The sequence below is a fragment of the Oncorhynchus mykiss genome, chromosome 12 (genome assembly GCF_013265735.2).
Source record: "Oncorhynchus mykiss isolate Arlee chromosome 12, USDA_OmykA_1.1, whole genome shotgun sequence".
NCBI classification, from domain to species: Eukaryota; Metazoa; Chordata; class Actinopteri; order Salmoniformes; family Salmonidae; genus Oncorhynchus; species Oncorhynchus mykiss.
Window position 1 is genome coordinate 38,750,472 of NC_048576.1, and position 21,673 is coordinate 38,772,144.

Sequence of the window (21,673 nt, forward strand, 5' to 3'; positions counted from 1 at the left end):
CCACATCCACTTCTCCGGCAGACAGTTCCTCCATAGGTACAGGTCCTCAATTGCCAAACATGTAGCACCCACTTGGGTGATGCCACAGCTGCTGAAAAGCACATGAATAGCCACCACATCTTGGCTGTGGTTAAGAACAGTTCCTGAGCCTCTTCTCCCATCTCTGGACAGCATGCAGTACTTATTGTAATTCTTCCCGACAGATTAAACAAAGCCAGGGCTACATTATTTGAATCCAAACAGCCATCTAGCAATGAGACAAATATATACACATCCTTTACCCCAATTCTGCAATGGAGTCAAGACCAAAAAAATGTAATGATAATTATGTACAATATTTACAGAGCTCTCTGCCTAGGCAACTCCACGGCAACCATAAGACAATACAGCAATCGGCGGGAAGTTCATGCTCACCGGGTTGCTAGATACTCCACGTGACAAATCAGGTTGAGCTAGTCTTATAATGCAATCAACGATTCACATTTAAGAGCACAGAACAGGACGTTTCGGTGTCCTTTGCCTGGCTATGTACCAACATAAAAAAAATTGTTGAGTTGTTAAAACAATGAATATTGCACCCCACTCTTTGGCTACCACAAACCGTAAGTAGAATGTTGCCCCATTTTCTAGGCATGAAGAGAACATTCTTGTATTCTTGTGAATAATTACTGTGCTGAGTGGATAGTTGGATAGTTCCATATTAGAAAAATAAACCATGTTGCTCTATTAGGTAAGATATGAGCAAGAGAAAGCAGTGATGATACAGCATATTTGCATTTTCAGTGCACCATAGGCATACATTACACTTACCAAGTTAAATTTATTGCTTATCCAGATCATGTGCCTTGTTTGATCTTCTAATAACTGGAAGAGAAAACAAGTGACAACGTGAGCCTTCAGGTTCAACACTGCAATTCCTGTATGGTTCCATTTATAGTAACAAAGACCTTCCTTACACATCCTTTTTCCATCGCTCTGAGGATAGCCTCCAATATTTCTATCTTGTGCAGTCTCTTCAGACTCAAGTCATTGCTGACACTAGAGAAAGTGAAAAGATAAAACCATGCACATTAACACTACTAAGGAACAACAAATGTGAGACAGGAGAGTTCATTAATTTGCAAGACATTTTTCTTACTTTGAGTCTAAGAAGCCAACTTGCACAGCCCAGCGTGTGGTGTTGTGATTCTCTTGACGCAGCAGAATGTGGTACCAAAAGGCATACAATTTCATTAACTGGGCCGCCTTCTTTTTCAAAATGACAGGGATTTTATTCCATCGCTCATATATAACATCTGCAACATTAAACACAGTGTGATACAAGTGAAAATCTATGTTATTTTTTCCATGTAATTGTCAACCTCCACCTTGAATATATATGTTTTTAGTCTGATAGTGGAGGATCTGAGTCACGCCTGTCCACTCCCAATAGCCTTTCCACCCACAATTAGTGTGAGTCAGTGCTAGCTAGGTATTAAATAGGTCATAAGGAACTAGCTAGTGTTCTACTTCTTACCTGGAGGTTGCAGGGCTACAAAGGGACTGTCTTTGTCATAGATCTGAGGAAGAACAGGAGGTTAATAATGACGTACTGCCACGTATTTATTGCATTAGTAGTCAATTTTCAAATGGATCTAGTTAGCTCACCGGTCCTAACTTACTTCACTATTTAAAATTACAGTCAACCATCCTTGTTACTCACAAGTTTCGCCCCGTGTCTGATGTCGCAGTCCAAAAACTCTGGACCGGAGTCGGAATCTGACATTTTGGGAAGTCTGAAACAAGAATCGTGATAGTTTAGCCCAATGATAATACACAATAACGTTAACTAAATAACATAGCTAACTGCGTTGTCAACAAACTAGCTATTATTACTCAACGAACGTGTACCAAGTTAACGTACCACATGTGAATATACAGCTAAAGCGGGCTAACTAGCTAGCTATGTTTGGAGATGACTAACGACGTTATTAACGTTACTTAACTAAACCAAAATTATAGTTAACGTTAGTTCCGCGGAAAAATAACTTAGCTAACTAAGTTTACGTTAGCTAACGTTACAATTAAATTGATATCCATCTAATGGAGTCATTGTTTGGTTAGCTAACTGCAGATGGGGGAAGGGAACATCTGTCTGACTGCCAGAAGCCTCGAATTCACCTTGAAAGTTAGCTAACGTTAAGCAATCGTTTGGCTGGCTAGCTAGCAACTTGGCGCGGTTTTTTTTATTGGCTTTGCCGTGAAAAAAACAAACATTTAGAAATGTGGACACCGCGAACATGAAATACTGTTAACACGCTACAAAAAAATAAGGGACAGCACACACGGACCTACCTTCTTGTTCACTTGTCTTTTATGGCAACATGCTCAGTTTACCACAGAGCAGGCGTTGCTGATCATACGGCTACATTTCAAAATAAAAGTCCCGTATAATTTTTTATTTTACTTGAGCGTTACAGGACGTTTTTCTGATTTAAAATCACAACAATTGTTCAAAGTGACTTAAATATACATGTACTGAAAAAACTAACAATATATCAATTAACAAAGATCGTTTTACTGTCTCACTTTTTAAGCTAGTATACCAGTTAAATACCCAAATCTAACTGCCTGTCGCTCAGGACCTGACTCAAGGACATGCATATTATTGATACCATTTGAAAGGAAACACATTGACGTTTGTGGAAATGTGAATTTAATGTAGGAGAATATAACACATTAGAGCTGGTAAAAGATATTACAAAGAAAAAAAATGCCGTATTTTTTTGTACCATCATCTTTGAAATGCAAGAGAAAGGCCATAATGTATTATTCCAGCCCAGGCACAATTTAGATGTTGGCCACTAGGTGTCATCAGTGTATGTGCAAAGTATCTGTTCAAAATGTGTCTGTTCAAAATGTTTTATCAAGACTGCCCAAATGTGCCTAATTGGTTTATTATTACATTTTCAAGTTCATAAGTGTGCACTCTTCTCAAACAATAGCATGGTATTATTTCACTGTAATAGCTACTGTAAATTGGACAGTGCAGTTAGATGAACAAGAATTTAAGCTTTCTGCCCATATCAGATATGTCTATGTCCTGGGATCTTTTGTTGTTGTTGTTGTTGCTTACAACCTCATGCTAATCACATTAGCCTACGTTAGTTCAACTGTCCCTCGGGGGACACACCAATCCCATAGAGGTAGAGTTAACAGTAGTTTAAAAAATAACAACACAACACCAACGCTGTTGTTGGAAGTGTTAATGGTTTTAAACTACTGGCAATCCTTAACTGGTGTATTGTGTGATTTTAGGCATGCTCTCTCGGTGGCAATGCTGTTTAGCAAAAATATATATAATAAAAAATAAAACATCTTCTGTTTTGTATGTTATTTTGACATTCATACCTGTCACATATCAGTTTGCAAACAAAGTAAAAAAATAAATAAAAGTAAAGCTGCATACAAACATGGTCTCTTTTTTTAAAATATCCAGCTTAAACAGATGGGGATTTGTTTTTGTATGCCTCGAGTGGAGCATGGGGGAGGCCTCAAGCAGAGAAATTATTTTAATAAAAACATAATAAGGAGAATATTATGCCCAACTCATGAGGCCCCTTGACGATGTGAGACCTGAGGCTCTTCTGCCCAATGGTAATTAGCCAGTGTTTGCCACCCATCCGAGCCTGGTTCCTCTATAGGTTTCTTCTTAGGTTCCTGCCTTCTGGGGAGTTTTTCCTAGCCACTGTGCTTTTGCATCTGCGTTGCTTGCTCTTTGAGGTTGTTGGCTGGGTACCTGAAAAAGTATTGTGAAGAGCTTTATAAAAAAACAGGGCCAATTTAAAATTGTTCTCTTCAAAACATGATTTAATCCTGTTCTGTTATTTTTTTTAAATAGTTATTTAACCTTTATTTAACTAGGCAAGTCAGTTAAGAACAAATTCTTCTTTACAATGAGGGCCTACCAAAAGGTCTCCTGCGGGGACGGGGGCTTTATAAAAAATGTAAACATAGGACAAAACACACATCACGACAAGAGAGACAACACAACAGTACATAAAGAGAAACCTAAGACAACAACATAGCATGGCAGCAACACGTGATAACAAAGCATGATAGCAAAACAACAAAACACCAACATGGTAGCAACACAACATGGCATCAGCACAACATGGTAGCAGCACAAAACATGGTACAAACATTATTGGGCACAGACAACAGCACAAAGGACAAAAAGGTATAGACAACAATACATCACGCAACGCAACCACAGCTGTCAGTAAGGGTGTCCATGATTTAGTCTTTGAATGAAGAGATTGAGATAAAACTATCCAGTTTGAGTGTTTGTTGCAGCTCGTTCCAGTCGCTAGCTGTAGTGACCTGAAAAGACGTGCGACCCAGGGATGTCTGTGCTTTGGGGACCTTTAACAGAATGTGACTGGCAGAACATGTGGAGGATGAGGCCTGCAGTAAATATCTCTGATAGGGGGGAGTGAGGCCTAAGAGGGTTTTATAAATGAGCATCAACCAGTGGGTCTTGTGATTGGTATACAGAGATGACCAGTTTACAGAGGAGTGTAGAGTGCAGTGACGTGTCCTGTCAGGAGCATTGGTGGCAAATCTGATGGCCGAATGGTAAAGAACATTTAGCCACTCGAGAGCACCGTTACCTGCCGATCTATAAATTACGTCTACGCAATCTAGCATGGGTAGGATGGTCATCTGAATCAGGGTTAGTTTGGCATCTGGGGTGAAAGAGGAGAGATTATGATAGGGGAAACCAAGTGTAAATTTAACTTTAGCCTGCAGCTTTGATATGTGCTGAGAGAAGGACAGTGTACCATCTAGCCATGCTCCCAAGTACTTGTATGAGGTGACTACCTCAACCTCTAAATCCTCAGAGGTAGTAATCACACCTGTGGGGAGAGGTGCATTCTTCTTACCAAACCACATGACCTTTGTTTTGGAGGTGTTCAGAACAAGGTTAAGGGTAGAAAAAACTTGTTGGACACTAAGAAAGCTTTGTTATAGAGCGTTTAACACCAAATCCGGGGAGGGGCCAGATGAGTATAAGACTGTATCATCGGCATATAAATGGATGAGAGAGCTTCCTACTGCCTGAGCTATGTTGTTGATGTAAATTGAGAAGAGCGTGGAGCCTAGGATCGAGCCTTGTGGTACTCCCTTGGTGACAGGCAGTGGCTGAGACAGCAGATGTTCTGACTTTATACACTGCTCTCTTTGAGAGAGGCAGTTAGCAAACCAGGCCAAAGACCCTTCAGAGAACCCAATACACCTTAGCCGGCCCACAAGAATGGAATGGTCTACTGTATCAAAAGCTTTGGCCAAGTCAATAAAAATAGCAGCACAACATTGCTTAGAATCAAGGGCAATGGTGACATCACTGAAGACCTTTAAGGTTGCAGTGACACATCCATAACCTGAGCAGAAACCAGATTGCTTACCAGAGAGAATACTATAGACATCAAGAAAGCCAGTCAGTTGATTATTGACAAGTTATTCCAACACTTTTGATAAACATGAGTTGTCAGCAGTTAAAAACCACTAATACTTCAGTTTCAAAACCCTAAACCATTTTGTTTCAGAACCACCAGACCTCTGACGGGGAGTAGCATGGGGGACAGTGCCATCTAGTGGAATATAAATTAAACTATTATTCCAGATATTATTAAATGAAGAATATTGACATTTCTATTAACTCCTTTTCAACTCATGTATATTTAACATGGCTGTTTAATACACATTTCGATGTTCACTTATAAGAATAATAACGTTTTTGAACATGTACTGATTGCATGATTTATTTAATTTACTCACCTTGGTAGAGTGAGTACCTATTTACAATTATAAACTGGGTAGTTCAAACCCTGAATGCTGATTGCCTGAAAGCGTGGTATATGAGACCGTATACCACAAGTATGAAAAAAAACGTAACTTTTGACTGTTCTAATTACGTTGGCGAGCAGCTGTGTTTTGCACAAGAACAACCCTTAGCCGTGTTATATGGTCATACCAAACCACCTCGTGCATTATTGCTTAAATAACCACTCGATCTGAACAATGAGCCTCAATACCTCTCCAAATAGCATGAACGGGGAGGATATGATCAAAAAAATAGAACGCATCTTGAAACAAACTCAATTTCAAGAAAATGGAGGACCTTTATTTTGAAGCTGTTTGCGCGATTTCGGACCAGTTAATGTCGCTAGAGTAGCTGTGTTCGAACACCCGGACGTCGTACTAAATTCGACAAAATACCAAGTATGCAAGCACTGGACACTATTTCCGTGCTTTTAGGGACCGTAATGCAATTCTTCAGAAAACGGGCGCGGCTTCACAATGTTTTCAGATTTGAGGAAAATGGCGGAAAATATGCAGCCGATGTCCGACAAGAGCGGATAGAAATGTAATTGCTTTAACTAATTATGACAAATGTTAAGACAATATTGAGCAAGGTAATACATGAATGACTTTTCAATACTACATTTTAACTAGCCAGAGAGTATATTAACTATATGCTATCTAACGAACTACCCAACATTTATTGACTTGATTGTTCACATCCTTCTTAGCTAAGTGGTATAGTCGTTGTGCGTTTTCAATGGACATAGTTCATTCTGGCTATCAACTCTGATTTCAGAGCACTCTGAATGTGCCAGAGCACAGAATAATACCCGTTGAAAATGGCTGTGTCAGTAAACGTTGGCAAACAGAACGCTTAATTAAATTGTTGCCAGCAGCACAGTTACAGTCACCAATGCTTTAGTTAACATGAAAACAGCCTAAACAGCTCTGCTAGGGCAAGTAAAATGGTCAGAGTGAGATGTTCTCTCAGTTGTGTCTGGAAGTAGCAAGCCAACGTTAGCTTGGGTGCTTGACTGTTGTGAGGTCAGAACGCTCAGATCAACCCTACTCCTCAGCCAGAGCGTCCAATGTGCTGAAAGCTCCAAGAGCCAAACGACAATCTGACAACTCTTGATTTAGGAACGCCCAGAGTGCACACTGGCACTCCAGATTAAATGTACGAACACACCCAAAATCGTTAAATGTCTGGCTAGTAATTTGTTATGCTAGCAAGAGGTTGCATAGCAACAGCATCAACTTCCGGTAGAGAGGCGAAGCGCTAGTACGCTCAACTGAAACGATAACGTTAATTTACAGTATATTACAATGAACTAATAGTATATAGTATGTCGGATATACTTATCAAGTATTTATTATACAGTATGAAAGGAATGGGTATTTGAACACAGCTTGTGTTTCTCGTTAATTGCTAATCAGTTGCTTGTTCCACTTCCCACTCGCTTGAAGTCTCATGACAAAGTTACCAACACCCACTTCCGGAATATGGAAGTAATAAAGATGGGTACAAGATTTAGAATATGGTTCTAAATTTTCCCCCCTAGCCCTACGAAAAAGCATAAAGTTATCTTCAAATGAAGCATGCTGATGTTGTGGTGAATATCTCTAATTATACATTAGCCTGTTATAACCAAGAAATGAATCTGTCTATGTGTCATATTTATCACTATCTCCCTCTCTTTTCTATGAATTCAGATTATGTGGTGGAAAATTTTCCCTCTCCCCTGCCAGAAACGGCTTTGTTCTGTTCCTTGGCTCACAAGTTGGCTTCTGTAAATCACAATTGTGTGACTTGAGTTTAGGCTATGTCGATGACTGAAGTTGGGATTGGAATGTGACGGAAGATGGCAGAACATGAGGTTTTGTTTGAAACTGCTAGTGAGTCTGGTGAAGCTAATAGTACAGAAAGTGAGAATGAATGGGTTACATTGGTGAAGAAAAAGAGAAACGAGAATTAAAGCTATGTTGGAAAACAGGAAACTAGTATACTCGTTTTAGTCGGTGTCAGGGATTTGGATCAATGCTACAGGAAACCAGTAGGCTCGTTTTTAGTCGGAGTCAGGGTTTTGGATCAATGCTACTTATCTGTTTACCGTCTCCAGGAAAATCTGGAACGAGTTGGAGGAAAGTGTGGAGTCGGTGAGAGTCACAAGACATGGTCTTATTTTGATTTTTGTGGGTCTGCGGAGCAGAAGAAGCATGACTCAAAAAGATATTGGAGTGGAATCTTTCCTGCATGGATTTTCATAGCAGGGTGCCTATCAAGGTTTTTTTTCTAGGGTGGCGCAAGAAGTAAAGGCAGAGGATATAACTGAATACATCGATAGAGTGGTTGGTGCACATCGACTGACCTGTATGGTGGATGGAGAAAATAAATTAACTTCATCCATGCTACTGTTCTTTGATGAAGAGTCTCTCCCTTACCATATAAAGTTAGGATTCATGAGATACCCAGTAAGAGCTTTTGTGCACAAGCCCCTTCAGTGTCATAAATGTAAAATATTTGATCATGTGTCAAGTGTGTGCAGAAGGGAAAAGAATCGTATGCCAGATGAAGTGAAATGCTGTAACTGTGCAGGTGAACATGCGCCTGAATTCTTGGAGTGCCCTGAGGGAGAATGAGGTGGCAAGGTTAAGGAGTGTCCAGTATATCTTCTATCTGGAGGTGGTGAGAAGATTGGACGGGAACGAGTGGCAGGGAAGAAGCAATCGTATTCGAATCACCACGACCAGTGAAAGGTTTCTCATCAACCGAGGGATAGTGGAATGCTACATGTTAAAAATATGGACTTTGTGTTATGTATGGCAATGGTCATAAACTGTACGGCACAAGCAGAGAATCATTTTAAGAAAATTGGAATCATTGTGAATGCAGCTGAACGTTTTTTGGGTCTCCTTGATTTCACAGCTGAGGCCATGCAAAAAATCCTGTCGGTGAATGTACCCTCATCACAGGCCCCCGAGCCTGTGTAAGGATGTATTTTGTAGTGGACTATGATTGAAGAAGTGTGATGGGTTTCCTTAGTTGACAGTTTATTTTGTATGATGTCGTTTTCCCCCTTTCCCAAAATGTTTTTTTAATTCAATACCCCGTCCAGCTGGTGGCGGTAATGCACCATTAACATTGGATGCCAACTGCCGTTAACCCCATCGAAGAAGAAGACTGAAGTTGGGGACTTAATGCCATATTACTCTCTGTAGACTGTGAAAAAGCCAAATGTGTTCTCAAATGGAGTGTGTTAGTCTGACTTTTTGATGTACTTTATGTTTTTGGCAATTTTCTACTCCTTCCCCAGTTTTATATTTGGTGTGGGCCTATGTTCCAGATAAATGGCTTCATTCAGTAGGGCTTACTTACTGGCCTCATCTGATGCGGCTGTCCACCACTCTCCTTCTTGGTCAAATAGCCCTTACACAGCCTGGAGGTGTGTTGGGTCATTGTCCTGTTGAAAACAAATGAAAGTCCCACTAGGCACAAACCAGATTGGATGGTGTATCACTGCAGAATGCTGTGGTAGCCATGCTGATTAAGTGTTCCTTGAATTCTAAATTAATCACTGACAGTATCAGGAGCGAAGCACCCCCACATTATCACAACTCCTCCTCCATGCTTCACGGTGGGAACCACACATCAACCGTTCATCTACTCTGCGTCTCACAAAGACACAAAGACTCACAAAAATCTCAAATTTGGACTCATCAGACGAAAGGACAGATTTCCACCAGTCTAATGTCCATTGCTCGTGTTTCTTGGCCCAAGCAAGTATCTTCTTATTATTGGTCTCCTTTAGTAGTGGTTGCAGCAATTCAATCATGAAGGCCTGATTCACACAGTCTCATCTGAACAGTTGATCTTGAGATGTGTCTGTTACTTGAACTCTGTGAAGCATTTATTTGGGCTGCAATTTCTGAGACTGGTAACTCTAACTTATCCTCTGCAGCAGTAACTCTGGGTCTTCCTTTCCTGTGGCGGTCCTCATGAGAGCCAGTTTCATCATAGCAGAGGTAACTCTGGGTCTTCCTTTCCTGTGGCGGTCCTCATGAGAGCTAGTTTCATCATAGCGCTTGATGGTTTTTGTGACTGCACTTTGCGACTGCACTGTCAAAATTGACTGACCTTTTGGATTGACTGACCTTCATGTCTTCAAGTAATGATGGACTGTCGTTTTTCTTTGGTTATTTGAGCTGTTCTTGCCATAATATGAACTTGGTCTTTTACCAAATAGGGCTATCTTCTGTATACCACCCGTACCTTTTCACAACACAAATGATTGGCTCAAACGCATTAAGAAGGAAAGAGATTTCACAAAAGGCACACCTGTTAATTGAAATACATTCAAGGTACCTCACTTTGAGAGAATGCAAAGAGTGTGCAAAGCTGTCATCAAGGCAATGGGTGGCTACTTTGAAGAATCTCAAATATAAACAATATTTTGATTTGTTTAACACTTTTTTGGTTACCACATGATTCCATATGTGTTATTTCAAAGTTTTGATGTCTTCACTATTGTTCTACAATGTAGCAAATAGTAAAAAATAAATAAAAACCCTGGAATGAGTAGGTGTGTCCAAATTTTTGACTTGTACTGTATTTGATAGACCCAAAGTATCAGATCACACCATGTAAAGGAACAACCTCTAATACTTTTTTTCTCTCAATAAAATGCAACTAACTGGATTTATGTAAACATTAGATTATTAAAATATGTAATACAAATCTCCAACTGATTTTTATTTTATAGCGCTATATACAGTGCATTTGGAAAGTTTTCAGACCCCTTGACTTTTTCCACATTTTATTACATTACAGCCTTATTCATAAATTGATTAAATCGCTTTTTCCCCCTCATCAATCTACACACAATACCCCATAATTCAAAAGCGAAAACAGGCTTTTAGACATTTTGTGCAAATAAAATAAAAAATACAAAACGGAAATATTATATTTACATAAGTATTCAGACCCTTTGCTATTAGACTTGAAATTTAGCTCAGGTGCATCCTGTTTCTGTTGATCATCCTTGAGATGTTTCTACAACTTGATTGGAGTCCACCTGTGGTCATTTAATTGATTGAACATGATTTGTAAAGGCACACACCTGTCTATATAAGGTCCCACAGTTGACAGTGCATGTCATAGCAAAACCCAAGCCATGAGGTCAAATTAATTGTCTGTAGAGCTCTGAGACAGGATTGTGTCGAGACACAGATCTGGGGAAGGGTACCAAAAAAACGTTGAAGGTCCCCAAGAACACAGTGGCCTTCCATTCTTAAATGGAAGAAGTTTGGAATCACCAAAGCTCTTCCTAGAGCTGGCCGCCCTGCTAATCTGAGCAATTGGGGGACAACGCAGGAGTGGCTTCGAGACAAGTCTCTGAACGTCCTTGAGTGGCCCAGCCAGAGTCCTGACTTTAACCCGATCGAACATCTCTGGAGAGACCTGAAAATAGCTGTGCAGCGACGCTCCCATCCAACCTGACAGAGCTTGAGAGAATGGGATCAACTCCCCAAATACAGGTGTGCCACGCTTGTAGCGTCATACCCAAGAAGAATCGAGGCTGTAATCTCTGCCAAAGGTTCTCTAATATCTGTTTCTCTGAATCTAGTAACCTTGACTATAACCTGTAGCTCACGTTATTGTCTTGAACAGATATCTATGCCAGAGGTCAGGATGGATGACTGCCAGAAGAGGGCCATACCCAGATTAAACGATGTCTCCATCAGTGAAGTGAACATCATTTTCTATTTATCACCTCAATGACAACAGATTCTTCACATTCTGTTGGAAGAACTATTTTTTTATTTCACCTTTATTTAACCAGGTAGGCCAGTTGAGAACAAGTTCTCATTTACAACTGCGACCTGGCCAAGATAAAGCAAAGCAGTGCGACAAAAACAACGACACAGAGTTTCACATAAACAAACGTACAGTCAATAACACAACAGAAAAATCTATGTACAGTACAGTGTGTACAAATGTAGAAGAGTAGGGAGGTAAGGCAATAAATAGGCAATAGAGGTGAAATAATTACAATTTAGCATTAACACTGGAGTGATAGATGTGGCGATGATGATGTGCAAGTAAAGATACTGGGGTGCAAAAGAGCAAGAAGATAAATAATAATATGGGGATGAGGTAGTTGGGTGTGCTATTTACAGATTGGCTGTGTACAGGTACAGTGATCAGTAAGCTGCTCTGACAGCTAATGCTTAAAGTTAGAGAGGGAGATATAAGAATCCAGCTTCAGTGATTTTTGCAATTCGTTATTTGCAGCAGAGAACTAGAAGGAAAGGCGGACAAAGGAAGTGTTGGCTTTGGGGATGACCAGTGAAATATACCTGATGGAGCATGTGCTACGGGTGGGTGTTGCTATGGTGACCAGTGAGCTGAGATAAGGCGGAGCTTTACCTAGCAAAGACTTATAGATGACCTGGAGCCAGTGGTGTTTGGCGACGAATATGTAGTGAGGGCCAGCCAACGAGATCATACAGGTCGCAGTGGTGGGTAGTATACGCAAAACGGGTGGCACTGTGATAGACTACATCCAGTTTGCTGAGTAGAGTGTTGGAGGCTATTTTGTAAATGACATCGCCAAAGTCAAGGATCGGTAGGATAGTCAGTTTTACGAGGGTATGGTTGGCAGCATGAGTGAAGGAGGCTTGGTTGCGAAATAGTAAGCCGATTCTAGATTTAATTTTGGATTGGAGATGATTAATGTGAGTCTGGAAGGAGAGTTTACAGTCTTACCAGACACGTAGGTATTTGTAGTTGTCCACATATTCTAAGTCAGAACCGTCCAGAGTAGTGATGCTAGTCTGGCGGGCAGGTGCGGGCATACGGCACTAAGAAGTATGGCATTACCTCAGTGAGGATGCTCACTAAGAAAATTAACAAATAGCTGATGCTGTTTTATATGTACTGCAATAATAATTGCTTGACATAAGTGTGGTATGTCATATGATACTTATTTAGTATTTGTCGAGCACTATCGCTTTGAAGGGGTCCCCTTACTATTGTAAATGTCTTGCAAATTATTTCATTTTTACATTTTGTTTGGGGATATGAATGATTTCAGCCTTGATTCACAAGTTGTCTGAAAAAAAAGCTAAGAAGCTCATCAAGAAGAAAGTTCCTTAGAAAGTTATTAAATGCAATTCCTGAACATTTATCACCAACTTCACACATTTTCCATTTTAATAAGTTGAGAGGACACCAACTTAGGTTTCATAATAATGTCTGTTAAAACCATGTGAACTGATCTTAATGATTATATTTGTGTGTTTTGGTTTAACTTCAATAGTACTCCTGTTGATATGCTTTTCTCAGAGAAAAGTCAGTTGTCTTATCTTGCTATCTTTCTCACTCCCACTATTTGCTGTCTATAGTCCATTCAACGCCTGCCAAAGGTAACTGGAAGTACAGCACAAATGTAAATTCTATATGCAAAATGTTTCAATATGCTGCTGAGCTGAGGGTAGACAACCAATTTACCTCTATTTGCTGCATATTTTGTTTAGTTTATTTAGTATTTTAACATTGTTTATTATAATTCAACACTGTTGATCAATTGTATTAATCCTGCAACATACCTGTACGTTATAATTGTCCACCATCCACTGTGTTGAGCCAGTGGTCTTATTTGAAGGCTCAGGGCAAGCAGAGGGCAGTTTTGTCACCATAACTGGCATCTCTCCTCACCGTGGGAATTTGCAGAGGTTTTAGATGCACCTTTTCCATCACTTGTGACAGGACAAAGATCTGACTTGTATATGAACCCTGGGAAGTGAGGTGACCTGACCACAGCAGCTCGCACATCATTTGCTCTTCAACCTCTTGTGATAATCCGTCATCACAGCCCCTCGACTAACTAATGAAAATGCAGATAGAAAATGTTGTGTAATGGAACATGTCAAATGAGTGGTGCTGTGTGGAACGAGATTAATTAGTCTTATATTTATCCTATGACTATTAGTATTAATCAGTCAAAAATATGAGCTCAACAACTTCTCGATTTTATAATGCTTAAGCCTTTGGGTGATGTAAATCATGCATTGTGCCTGTGCTTCTACAGTATGATGTGCTCTTTTCAGTTGGGGTGAGGTCAGTAGGTTTATGACCTCCTGAACTTGTCAGACTGCAAGTGAAATGGCCACAGCACTATCTTCTCCTCTTCAGTATTTCGCTGAGACTCCTCAATCAGTCTGCTGCCCACCTCAGTGACCTAGCCATCCACTGGGGACTGACAACCCCCTGTCCCCATCCCCTCTCCCCTAGCCTGTCCCAGCCAACCCACCAGACGGGTCAGCCGGCCACCTCAGCCAGGCTGCACAGATAAACCATCATAAACAAACAAGAGGTTGGGATCAGATTGCTGGCCAGTGTTTAACCTCTGGAGGACCACCAGATCCTTCTGCCCTGTTCGTAAGCCAAGCTGGACCTGATGATGGAGAGCTCTGGAACTATACCATTCCCTGTGTGTGTGTGTGGGGAGGGGGGGGGGGGGGGGTCATGGATTAGGAGTAACTGATTACATGTAATCTGACTACTAAACAATTACTGCAATCAGTTACATTACTATCAAAAAATATTGTAATCAGCTTACTGATTACTTTTAAATTCAGAAAGGTTTTCTCAATGAAGTTCAATTCAGCATTAAAAAAAGCTGCAAGTTTAAATTTGTTCCAGCTGAGCGAGTCTGACCGCAAGTCATAGACCGCTATGATGACACACCAAATGGTTGGATGGATCCTTTTTGTCTTATTCTAATGCCTTTCGGAAAGTAATCCAAAAAATAACTGAAAGTAATCAGATTACATCATTGAGTTTGGGTAATCAAAAGTAATGTGATTACAATTTTGGACAGGTAACTAGTAACTAACGGATTACATGTAGAAAATAACCTACCCAACCCTAGAGGGAGGGGATGGTGCCGGATGTTTGAGGGCTAAACTTGCCCCCAGGCTCAACCTCAGCCCAGGCTTTGATCACTGGACCCAGTGTCATTAGGAGTGATTAGGAAGTGACCGATTCAACTTATTTCCAACGGTTTTCCAGCTGTTTTCTGATCTCTCTGAGTTCCAGGGAAATATTCAATGGTGGACCATAATGTTTAGAAGATCCCATATAAGATCACAACTTTGGTCACCTTAAATGGATGAGGTTTGGGGTGCTTATACTCTTTTTCTGCCATTGAAATTCACAATATGATTCATGAGAGAGATGTTCTTTTATATGTACTGAAAGAGTCAGTTGATTTGCACTGACATACAGTATCCCTGACCTTCATGATCTATTTTCCTTTTACTTGTCAGGGTTCATTGGGTCTGTCTCAAGGGGTCTGTCTCTTCCCCTTGCAGCATGAGCCTGTACTGGCTTGTCCTAGTGGTTAGCGTGGCCTTCTATGACCTCAAACCCTACATTTTGATAGGTTCATGCCATCTTATTCTATTTTCCCTTGTTTTGCATGCACTGTACTGTCACTTTCAAGCATTTTAGAGTATTGGTCAGCCAATATTAAATCATTTATATTCACTGTTGTTTTTGCTTAGGAGTAGGTTACTTACTAGTTTACTCCCAAATAGGAGTAATGTGAATAGCAAATACCTCAATGAACATGTGAATTGATCCTGAACAAAATTATAAGTCCACATCCACAAGAAGGGTAGGAAAATTATGATTTTGAAATAAATGTTTATTACTTAACTAAAATGATATAAAATGAAATACTTTTACATTCCACTTGGCATCCATACCAACATATTCACTCACTAGCTAAGCCCATAACAGTAATATTCAATTATATGCACATACATTATTTACATTTCAACCAACAAACCATATACACAGTAACTCATACGTCCAGTAATGTATTACACACATAAAAAATTATTATAAATACAAAACATAGAAAGCATAGAAAATGTTTCACTACAAACAAAAAGAAGGGACCAGCACAAAGCCAACTTGAGTTTGCGTGACAAGGTCCTGAGAACATAGGACGTTGTCAAGGAAAATGGCCATATCCAGTTTAAAGGTGTGTTGACGCTGAACTGGTGTAAACAGAATCACCTCAGTGAGGCCACATGCAGCCAGTGACCTGGCCCTTCCCGGCTTTCTGTGGCTGTCTCAGGTGAACACATTGGGTCCTACTGGACACTCACCATGGAAGTAACGTGTCTCCTGTGACCTGCTGCACTGTCCGTCTCCCTTGTCTAATCACACCCGCTTGTTTCCAAAACAGTAAAGACTTAGCTACCTCTCTGAATTCTCTCTGAGTGGATGGGACCTGTGATCCAAACTGTGTGAATGAACCTCCAGCTCTTTCTCCATATCTTCATCATCCTCAGAGCTGGAGTCATCGTTGTAGAAGTGGAGAGTGGCTTGGACAGGGAAACTGTCCAAGACCTTCTTCCCCAAATGAGACACATATTCCTCAGTCCTGGACTTGGGCATGAAGAGCCTACGGATCAGATTACTGTATTAAGTATTTTAAAATACATCTGTGTTTTACTATTCAAAGAAATTAGCATACCGGTATACAAAAATGGTCTTCATGAAAGTGATAACATCAAATCATAAAATGTATTCACAACACAGGTCTTTCCCCAAATTAGTCTAAATGTAGTAACAATTCCAATATACTATCTTCTCTCAACTGCTACATACCTGACAGGGTGCTGGAATCCATGGGCACCTTTGGACATCTGTCTGGTTTTTGATGACACATTCCCTTGGACAAACTAAACAGGACAAGTAGGCATGTTCATTTTCAACTTAAATTAATAAGCCTATACAATACCAAATACAGCATTTCTAAGGACCTGTGTCAGTAAAGTATTGAATAATCTTGTTAACTAGGTTACAGGTTTCTTGTGATGATAGGTTGGATCAAATTGAATTACTTCATAATCTAATAGTAGGCCTAAAGTAATTGCATAATGTCCTTACTTTTTCTAGACATCCAGTTTCTCTATGACAGGGAATCCATGGTCTCCATATCACTGGAAAACTGCAAAAGTAGAAATTTGTTTATTGAACTGGTTTTTATTTCCATATTCCAAACTAAATATAACATTCATACCTTAGGAGAGGCTCTTCAGACTCCCTGTATCTTCCCATGCATCTCATTAATTGGTCTTTCACTGCGAGCAACGGCAACTGCATATCCTGACCAAGAGGGAGCATATTCTGTCTTCGACTGACTCACTACCTGCAAACTCCTAGACTGAGGGACACGGTCAGGTATGCTGTTTATCAAGGCTTTCCCATCTTGACTGTTCACTTGAATAAACAAAAGTGGATTTGGGTGGGGGGAGTCTTTGAGATCTGTCTTCGGCTCTCAAATTGCAGGTCGCCTTCCTCCACTGAATTGAAGCTTTTCAAAGATGGATCATGAAAAGTTAGTTATTCAGATAAACAATATTTTTTGTTATCTTTTTCATGTTGTTATGGAACTTTAAGGCCCTGGCTGTCCTTCCATTTATTTTATAGACCTATCCTATAGTTCTTGGTAAGTTTACTGGTAATATGCATTTGTACTGGGTACATTTAGATTAAATGGAATATAATTAGTTTAATTCTCATTTAAGGAAGAAACTGTATAAGAATTTGTATAACATTTGGTGAGTTAAGGGATATGCAAATAGCCTCTCACATTATGTTCTCCTAATAGATGTTGAAGTTTTTCATTCCCTGAGTGTTTCAAATTCTTTCTCTCACATGGCCTCGGCCTCGCACAGTGAAAGTTTGTGCTGCAGTCTGCACCAATGACTGTATATACAGTATGTCTGCACTAGTGATGGGTGGGTTGACTCATAACCCGTAGTCCCCGAGGTTATATCTGCCGGGCGCGTGGGTTTAAGGTCATGACATATTGTGTGGATGGCAGGCGGGCTGAATAAAGAGAATGCCTTTAAAAATCCATAAAAATATAATTATTGTGCAATCTATATCTATAGGCTACATTTTTTCCTTTCATTATTTTAGGCTCTCTGGCAATAGTGGGTAAGCCTAAACTTTAGGGCCTAACTTTATGCGTGCCAAATAACCTACAGTCAATCACCAAACGCTTTTGAGAACAGGCAGAAAAAGTAAATCCACTGAGGCAAGAAGGACAATGTCTTGGTTTATTTCAATAAGAGAAAAGCTGCGATATGTTGACTTGAAAATAAAGACAAGGGACGGCCAGAAAAATCATGTTTGGGAAAGGTTTGGTGAAGTGGTGAAAGAGGATGATAGCAGTGTGTGCAATGTTGTGTGATATGAGGCGCTATACAAAGTTGACAGTCACAAGACTGGACTTCAAATAGGCTTATGGAACATCAAGGGAACTACAGTTCAGATGGGTTCAATGGAAACTGAAATCTGGACACTGACTGAAGGTCTATAACCTCACACAGCCTTAATATTAACTCCTGCAGAATTAAGCATTTTTTGCAGTAAATGTATCCAAATGTAGGCTAAATTTTGACTCTGGAAGAGGAGTGGAGAAAGATGTCTTTCTTTCAGCATCTTGAGAGAATGGGAATGCAGAGTTAGATACAGTCTGTAGAGGCGCTATCAGCATCATAAAAATCAGTATTTACACCACATAAAATAGGCTATGCATCCAGCTGAACTGAAATCTTATCAAACAATATTTATTTTAAGGCAAGTCAGTTAACAACAAATTATTTTTACAATGGCGGCCTACCAAAAGGCCTCCTGCGGAGACGGGGGCTGGGATTAAAAATACAATTATAGGACAAAACACACATCACGACAAGAGACACCACAACCCTACATAAAGAGAGAGACCTAAGACAACATAGCATGGCGGCAACACAACATGACAACATGGTACAGTAGCAACATATAGCAGCAGCACAAAACATGTTACAAACAAACATTGGGCACAGGCAGCACAAAATGTTGGGTCGTTTTCACAGCTTTTTATTTCTTTACAACAAGTCAAACTGATGTAATTTGGACATTTTGCTCAGAAAATCTTTCCAGTTTTTGATTGCATGTTCTCCCCGGTACGTAAACGTCCTTGCTCCACAAAAGCAGAGATTACAGAAAACCTTACCAATGTCAAGCATTCATTCTATCGATTTATAACATTCTGGTGAGCAAGGGTTTATTTAGTCTTCTAGGAAAACATATGGACTAGGCTAATGACAGAAGATAAGCTGCATGTATTTGCACAGAACAAAAATATGAATCGCAACATGTAAAATGTTGGTCCCATGTTTCATGAGCTGAAATAAGATCAGACGTTCCATATTCACAAAAATCTTCTCAAATTCTCTGCACAGTTTTGTTTACATACCAGTTAGTGAGCATTTTGCCTTTGCCAAGACTATCCATCTGCCTAACAGGTGTGTCATATCAAGAAGCTGATTAAAAAGCATGATCATTACACAGGTGCACCTTGTGCGGGGGACAATAAAAGGACACTATAAAATTTGTAGTTTTGTCACACCACACCACAGATATCTCAAGTTGAGGGAGCATGCAATTAGCATGCTGACTGAAGGAATGTCCACCAGAACTGTTGCCAGAGAATTTAAATGTTAATATTTTTACCATAAGCCACCTCCAACATAATTTTAGAGAATTTCACAGTACGTCTGTCACAGTTTAGTGTGAACCCCTTTTCTCGCCACCCAACACAGGATTTAATGTTTTCCAGCACACAACCAACACAGATGACCAGGACAGGTAAGTATGCTAATGGTAAGTTTTATTTTAAATTCATGGGTTAACATGGATCGGACCCCGTTTCTCCACCTCCCACAGCAGACTGCACAATTTCCCGGACTGTGTCGAGACAATAAGGCCTCCCCTCAGATAGGTTACCCTCCCCCTGACTCTCTCAGGTATATCGGCCATGCAAAAGATCAGCTGCACACGGAATTATTTTGATATGTCACTGCAAAGCTCACACCACTGAAGTATTATATGGCACTGCAACAAGATAGTTATTCTAAGGGAAGGCACTGCAAACAATATGGTGAAAGGCACTACAATCCCACTCTGGAGCTGTACACAATATGGGACCCACCCTTGGCCCTGCTCTAATCTGCCAACCCCTCTAACGGACGTTCTACTATAGGACAAAATAGGGAGGACAGACAAGACAACAGGGTGGGGATAGGCTCTTGATTTCTAGGGCCTGACGAGAAGCATATTCCCACAAAATAAACCTCTGTATGGTGATATCCAGATCCGCACAGCTCCCTGTCCTGGAACGCGCCCGGTCTGACACGGAATCCAAACCGGCTGCGCACGTGCATCATCACGCATACATTTATTTTGGCCCCCCACACCAAATGCGATAACGACACGCAGATTAAAATATCAAAACAAACTCTGAACCAATTACATTATTTTGGGGACAGGCCAAAAAGCATTAAACATTTATGGAAATTTAGCTAGCTAGCTTACACTTGCTAACTAATTTGTCCTATTTGGCTAGCTTGCATTTGCTAGCTAATTTGTCCTGGGATATAAACATTGAGTTGTTATTTTACCTGAAATGCACAAGGTCCTCTACTCTGACAATTAATCCACACATAAAACCATCAAACGAATCGTGTCTAGTCATTTCTCTTCCTACGCTTTTTCTTCTCTTGACTTTATATTGCGATTGGCAACTTTCATAAATTAGGTGCATTACCTCCACTGACCTCGTTCGTCTATCAGTCACCTACGTGGGTATAACCAATGAGGAGATGGCATGTGGGTACCTGCTTCTATAAACCAATGGGGAGATGGGAGAGGCAGGACTTGCAGCGCGATCTGCGTCAGAAATAGAACTGACTTCTATTTTAGCCCTTGGCAACGCAGACGCTTGTTGGCGCGCACGAGCATGGTAAGTGCAATTATTGAATAATATTTAGATATCTACATCTACTTATGCAACACTCGCGCATGCGATACGACCGGTGAAGTCAGCCTGTAAGGGGAACACAGGAAGAATCACGCCCCTTACTTAGAGGAGCTAAAGCTCCTAGATTTGTGTTGTTCCAATGCCTCTCTCGGTCCTCTGCTCTTGGATCACCATTTTAGCTCCAGTTCGTCGTCAGCGCAGCCACCCACTTCTTCACTCGAATTCGCCAGTAAGAATTTGCATTCCCCAGACACTGGTCCATTGCGATCACAGCAAACACCCAAACAGACAAGAGATGGAAACTTGCATAGGGGACCAGTCCCCACGGAGAGACATTCTCCGCTAAATTCCCAGGCCCGAATACTTCTACGATATCATGGCAGTCCGCAAACAATCGTTTAAGTGAATGCCGGGACCTACTGTGCTGGAATGTACGATCAATCATGATCTGCCCAATTCTGTACTACCATGAAAATAAAATTCAAAACCAAATAAATATCTAACTTCTACCACACCCCAAAACTACTTCTACTATGGTATATTTGCGATCGCACAATTGAATGTGCTTTCCGCCACCTAATGTGCAGGTTGGAAACAGGATTCCAAAAATTGAATAAAATGCAAAAAAATTAAATAAACTACTTTTCTGTTCAAAAAATAAATAAAACAGATTTGACACAGGCTCAAGGGGAACCTGAAAGGTCAGGTCTTCCAGGTCTTCAAATGTAAAAACCTTTCTGCCGCAGCCACAATAATGTCCAGTTTCTTAGATTTCTTTGAGACAGAGTTTGAGTACAGTTTAACTATAGCAATGAACACCACAAAATCCACCTTTTTTTTCACTAACATATCTTCCCTAGCATCACATGTTTTCTCAATTATTTTAATCGCATCCGCATAGGAGATTCAATTCACTGCTCTAACTTGCCACCTCA

General features: G+C 40.4%; 2 protein-coding genes across 4 annotated transcripts in view; both read right to left on the reverse strand.

Moving 5' to 3' along the window:
- ttc3 (tetratricopeptide repeat domain 3) overlaps positions 1-2,420 on the reverse strand; it is a 34,363-nt gene extending 31,943 nt beyond the window's left edge. The window contains exons 1-6 of one of the 3 annotated variants that reach the window (XM_036937529.1): positions 2,335-2,420; positions 1,703-1,775; positions 1,517-1,559; positions 1,139-1,295; positions 957-1,038; positions 811-864 (exon numbers count right to left, since the gene is read on the reverse strand). In XM_036937529.1, the coding sequence (XP_036793424.1) occupies positions 811-864; positions 957-1,038; positions 1,139-1,295; positions 1,517-1,559; positions 1,703-1,765 (399 nt within the window). In that variant the 5' untranslated portion in view covers positions 1,766-1,775; positions 2,335-2,420. The other 2 variants (XM_036937530.1, XM_036937528.1) reach the window with 2 other exon arrangements.
- A 13,193-nt stretch (positions 2,421-15,613) lies between these two features.
- ripply3 (ripply transcriptional repressor 3) lies at positions 15,614-17,085 on the reverse strand. Its single transcript, XM_036939655.1, has 4 exons — positions 16,947-17,085; positions 16,814-16,874; positions 16,532-16,605; positions 15,614-16,325 (listed from the first exon to the last, which is right to left on the reverse strand). The coding sequence occupies exons 1-4, from the start codon at positions 17,048-17,050 to the stop codon at positions 16,118-16,120; spliced, it is 447 nt and encodes a 148-aa protein (XP_036795550.1). The 5' UTR covers positions 17,051-17,085; the 3' UTR covers positions 15,614-16,117.
- Between the last annotated feature and the right edge of the window lie 4,588 nt (positions 17,086-21,673).